The 5,225-nt window shown below is 38.0% G+C and overlaps 1 protein-coding gene across 1 annotated transcript; it reads left to right on the top strand.

The window, feature by feature from the left end:
• Positions 1–3,554: 3,554 nt before the first annotated feature.
• On the top strand, positions 3,555–4,763 carry K441DRAFT_673154 (uncharacterized protein; the record flags this gene model as incomplete). The annotated part of the gene is made up of 3 exons (XM_067650623.1): positions 3,555–3,690; positions 3,757–3,830; positions 3,912–4,763. 3 exons carry the CDS (start codon positions 3,555–3,557, stop codon positions 4,761–4,763), a joined length of 1,062 nt encoding a protein of 353 aa, XP_067510158.1.
• Between the last annotated feature and the right edge of the window lie 462 nt (positions 4,764–5,225).

Here is a 5,225-nt window from a genome sequence, read left to right as displayed (position 1 = left end):
AAGGCTATCTATATTGCTACGTTAATTAACAAATCTCTTAATAGAGACTAAGGAGTATTTAAGTACCTTTAGCTCCTTATAAGGAAGAAAAAAAGAAAAGAGGAAAGTATAAGGAAAAGAGTATTTATAAACAGGAAGAGACCCTATAAGTACGTAATTTAGTAAGTAGTAATATGCTAGAATAGTACGAGATTCTTATATAAAATAGGCTTAATTACTTACTAAAATATAAGGTGTCTCTGCTACTGCAGGAGCTACTCTAGTAGTAGAGACGCCTTAAATATTTAATGATCTAGAATTTAGATTACTAAAATCTAAAAATTTATTATAGGGAGCGCGATTAATAACCTCTACTAATAGCTTTAACTACGTTTAATTTTTAATTTATAAATTAGTAGATTTATAAGTAATAGTTATTATAAGTAACTCTAGGTGCGGTATATTCCTTCCCACGCTAGCGTCTACAGCCTAGTGCTAAGCCTATGAAAATTAGTATCAGAGCCAAGCTTTCAGTTTAATAAGAGCCTGTAATTGGCCAAACCCTTATCAATATACGTGGACGTAAACCAGCGTGGGAAGGGACATAAAATCTTAACTATATTATAGAGAAGTCGTGGCCGCTAATATACGGACCTAAGTAGCATTATATAATATAATTAGTTGGTATAGTCGCGCGGAAAGAAAACTAGAAATTAATTAGAGAAAAAGGACTAAAAAATTAGCCACCCCTTACTAATATTAAAGAAATTGGAGATATAGCTAAGCCTACTTATAGAGGGCTTTATTATATATATGTTAAATACTATATATAGCCGCTAGGGTAACTAAGTAAGACTAGAGGCTAGAAAGAGAGTTCCTAGTTAGGAATTATTATAATTGTCTAGAGTTACTAAATAGAGTTAAATAGTAAAGCCTCTAGCTAACTTTAGGCTAGCATATAGTTTCCTAATTAGGATTAGTCATTTTAGAGTAGTTACAACTACCTCTATATAAGATCTTCCTATTATACTTCCTTGGCCTTACTTATAGATAGCTAAAATCATTTCTTATTAAATCTATATTTAAATATAAGGCTTAAAAGTTTCTTAACCTATAAGATTACTATATAAGTTAGCTTAGCTATCTTATCTTTACCCTTAATATCTAGAACTACCTAGTTAAGTATTAAGCCCTAACTCTTATATATAGTAAGAGTAAAAGCTAGAGTAATTAGAAATTAATTCCGCGAGTAAGAGTCTTTTATACCCTCCTATTTATAAAGTACGGAAAAGATAGGGATAACCTTTCTCCCGTCCTACCGAGTAAATAGGGCAGGTTTATTATAACTATCTACTGTAATCAGCAGTGCTTAGGGCTAATCCTTTTTAATATTAGCTTACTCCTTCTATATAATATCTTTAACTATAGTAGTAGTACTATTTACTAAGCCTAGTTAAACCTAGATATTCTATACTAGTATAACTTTAGCGCTAATATATAGGGTTAAATTCTCTATAGTATTATACTAATTAAAAGTAACCTTTTATATACCTATATTAATATCTATTAACTTAATAACTACTACCGGCCGTAAAAAATTATAAAGCTAGATAGTATTATACTTACCTATAGCTACGCGTATATTATAGAGCTGGATTATATTATTAATGCTTATAACCTTATTAATAGATAAGCCCTACTAATATCTCGTTAAAAGAAGCTTTTAGGCTATATTACTTATAGAATTACTACGTAGCTCCATAAGGGCGGTCCCAAATATAGACCTCTCGGTATTATTACCACCCCACTACACAACTCAATCAAGGATTATAGCTCGGTCAATTACCTTATGGGCTTCCTTTCTACGGCTAATAAGCTCTAATAGTTAATTAGGTAAACTGCTATATAAGGCCGTTTAATCTACAGAGGACAGTTAATAGAAATCGCCTACTACTAAGATATTCAAGCCCCTAAAGTAGTTGTCGTTATATATAGAATAGATCTAATAGAGGCGGTAATCAATTTGAGCTAGATATGCTTACCTAATTATTAATTTATTATTAAGGATAAGGTAGTAAATATCTTTAAAAGCCTATTATAGAGACGTAAGACTAGTAATAGGTAATTCCTTAAAGGACGGCTTACCGGCAACCTTAGTAGTTTATATATAGTTCTGCCGTTAATATTAAAGGCAGCTACTTTAGTAGGGGTCGCTTAAACCAATAGTAACGGCTTACTATTAGATATTACTATATTATAGAGCGTAGTAGATACTAGGGGGGGGGCTAAGGCCTATTTAAATCTACCTATAGTAACTAACTACAACGTTATAAATATAACACTAGGCCGATTATAAAGAGGACGGAGTTGCTATCTATAGTAGGTAGCTCTACGGTATAGGCTGTAATTATACGTCCTACTAATAAGTCTTCTTATTAAGCTGCGAGTATATACCCCAATATATACCCTAATTATAGTTATAATTAAGCTCCCTATTACTAAGCTTATTAGAATTATTAACTTTAACTACGTTAATGTTTTTAACGCGGGTATATAGAATCTTAAAGGACAAATATAGCTCTAGGTTATCTACGAAATTGTTATTAAACTCATTAATATTAGCAGCAACCTCGTAAGCTTCTTTTAGTGTCCGATTATAGAAGTAGTTAAGCGGGTACTAATAAGACACAACGCAAGCCCAATAGAAAGCTACGTAATTTAAGGCCCTAAATTAATTATTATAAGTAGCTACTTCCTCGTACCCCTATCGCCGAGTAATTTTAGGGATATTTTAACTATTCCAGCCATGAGGTAAAAAGGCGTTCTTAGTATTATTTTAGGTAGAGTATTTAGCTAGCGCTTTATAGGATAAATCTTAGTAGTAGAACCTAGCTCTATAAGAGCTTTCTACTTATTTAAATTATATTTAGAAATGGAGAGAAGTAAGTAGAAGTAAAAGTAATATAGAGGAAAAACGCGAATTTAACTAATATAACTAGTATAGCATTAAACCCTTTTTTAAAAGGGCTATCTCCAATAATGTTAAGGCGGGGCTTATGGATATAGCACCTGCTATACTTAATTATAGTAGGGTTTACTACATTTACAGTATATATAGTAGTATATATTAATAGAGAAGTTAATAAAGATATTAATAAAAAGGTAAGTATATAATATTTTAAAGTTTATCACGTGAATTCTGATACGACTTACCGCGCGTAAGTTTTTTTTAAACTAATTAGAAGCTTGCTTGGCAAAGTTCGAAATCTGGGATTCGTAAGTATAGACCTCGTAAACTCGGTCAATTACGAGACCATGGCGGAACTGGAGGAATTGGACTGTGTAGATAGCGCTAGTGCCCTTTAGGCTTAGTCGGGCGTAATAGACTTCATTCATTCATTCACTGGTAGTTCGTAGCAGGCCCAATAGTTGGCTAGTGGCCCCGGAAAACCTTGGGTATCTACCTACTGTAGCTAATTAGTTTCTTTCAAATTTGCCGATCTTGCCTTCCCAACCTTCCCCCAGCGTAGACTCTCATCACAAGTTGGATTCTGGGACCACTCGATCGCCCAATTATGAAAGTAACCCTTGAGTTAGAACGGCCTGTCTACAATCATGAAGCATTCACTACCCTTCAATACATCAGAGGCGTTGCCAACGTGCATCTCTGGCGCGAGGCGGCAGTATCGAAAATTGTTCTCTCACTTCAAGGTGGGCTATCTGTTCGCATCTGCATAGTACACTGAGGGGAGATACCTAATATCTTCTCCCGTATAGGCAGGCTCCTAGCTGCTTTGTTCAAATCGACCAGCTCAGAAGATACCCCCTTTGGGACTGTGGACAATCACAAGGTGCGACTCCTCCATTCCTTGACGGCCCTGTCACCTGGTCACAGTACCTTTTCTTGAAGCTTACAACGATCACGAATTCAGCTTTTCAAACTCTCACAGAATATATTTCCGCCGGCCAATGTCCCCTTGACAGTTAAAGGCTTCACCTTACCAAAGGGTACACATTCGTTTCCATTCCAGATCCGTTTTCCCGTCCTTTCTGCATGCCATAAACCACAACCATGGATAACACACCTCAAAACCACCTTGCCACCATCCTTTAAGTTTCGCGCACCGAGCCATGAGGGCTCTGCAAAAGTTCAGTATTGGTTGAGGGTCAAAGTCCAAAGGCCGGGACGATTCAAGCATGACCTAGTATCCGAGCAGGAGCTTACATTCTTGCCACTAGATCCGGCTCTACCACCCCCGATGTTGGATCCGGTCTATGGCAGAAGTATGCAGCCGCTCAACCCTAAGAATCTTGATTCCAATATTCCTCCATCGACCTTTAGATCCGCTTCAGGTGCGGGCAGGCGGGCGTATAGCTTTGTGTTACTCGAGGCAACTCTCCCTTCGCCAGCCATCCTGTACATACAGCGCAGTGTGCCACTGCGGCTTTTCGTAAGGACGCACGCGACACTGGCCAATGACCCTCCGATCACATTGCGAACCTTAGGAGTCGCGATTCATACGAGTACAACTATAACTATTGGATCTGACTCGGCTACCTGGACATCGAGCAGAGATCTCGTGCATATCTCGGGGCTTGAGCTGCAGTTGACTGGTTCGCGTGCAAATGGAGGATTGTCAGATGAGATCAGTAGAGATCTCTGGAAGGACGCCACCGTGCGGGACGTGACCCCCAGCTTCACCACCTGCACTGTTATAAGGCAGCATTCACTCGTGGTGACCGCGGGATTCTCACATAGTCCTGAAGAAACAGTCTACGTATAAAACAATGCATCCAAATGTTCCATGCTAGCACTAATATTCTCTCATCCTCCTTTTAGGTGGTCAATGCCGCGATCAACGTCGAAGTTCATTCAGGAATTACGCCTGCACCTCGTGTGATGGCTACAGCTGAACTTAACGGACACCACAGCACTGAACAGACAATCTTCGTTCCATGGAGAATTGGATCAGAGAGGCATTTGGGTATAACGCGAGGCTCTGCCGTGACGGCCAATAATGTCCCACCTCCGCCTTATTAAGAGATCAACATACGCCAATGTTCTCCTAAAGCGCAGGATTCCATCCGGTGGATCATCCAATAGCATGGTATGGACAGCTGAGGTCGATAAGTACCTTTCATAACTGTCCTTTAGTCATACGCTTTACCATGAACCAGACTTGCTATTAAACAAACAAATCAAACGAAGGCCTTCAGGTTTGATTGTTTGCCTATATTAGAGCGTT

Source organism: Cenococcum geophilum, assembly GCF_001692895.1.
Source record: "Cenococcum geophilum 1.58 unplaced genomic scaffold K441scaffold_2, whole genome shotgun sequence".
Classification (NCBI taxonomy): domain Eukaryota; kingdom Fungi; phylum Ascomycota; class Dothideomycetes; order Gloniales; family Gloniaceae; genus Cenococcum; species Cenococcum geophilum.
This window is presented reverse-complemented; position numbering and strand designations above follow the sequence as displayed.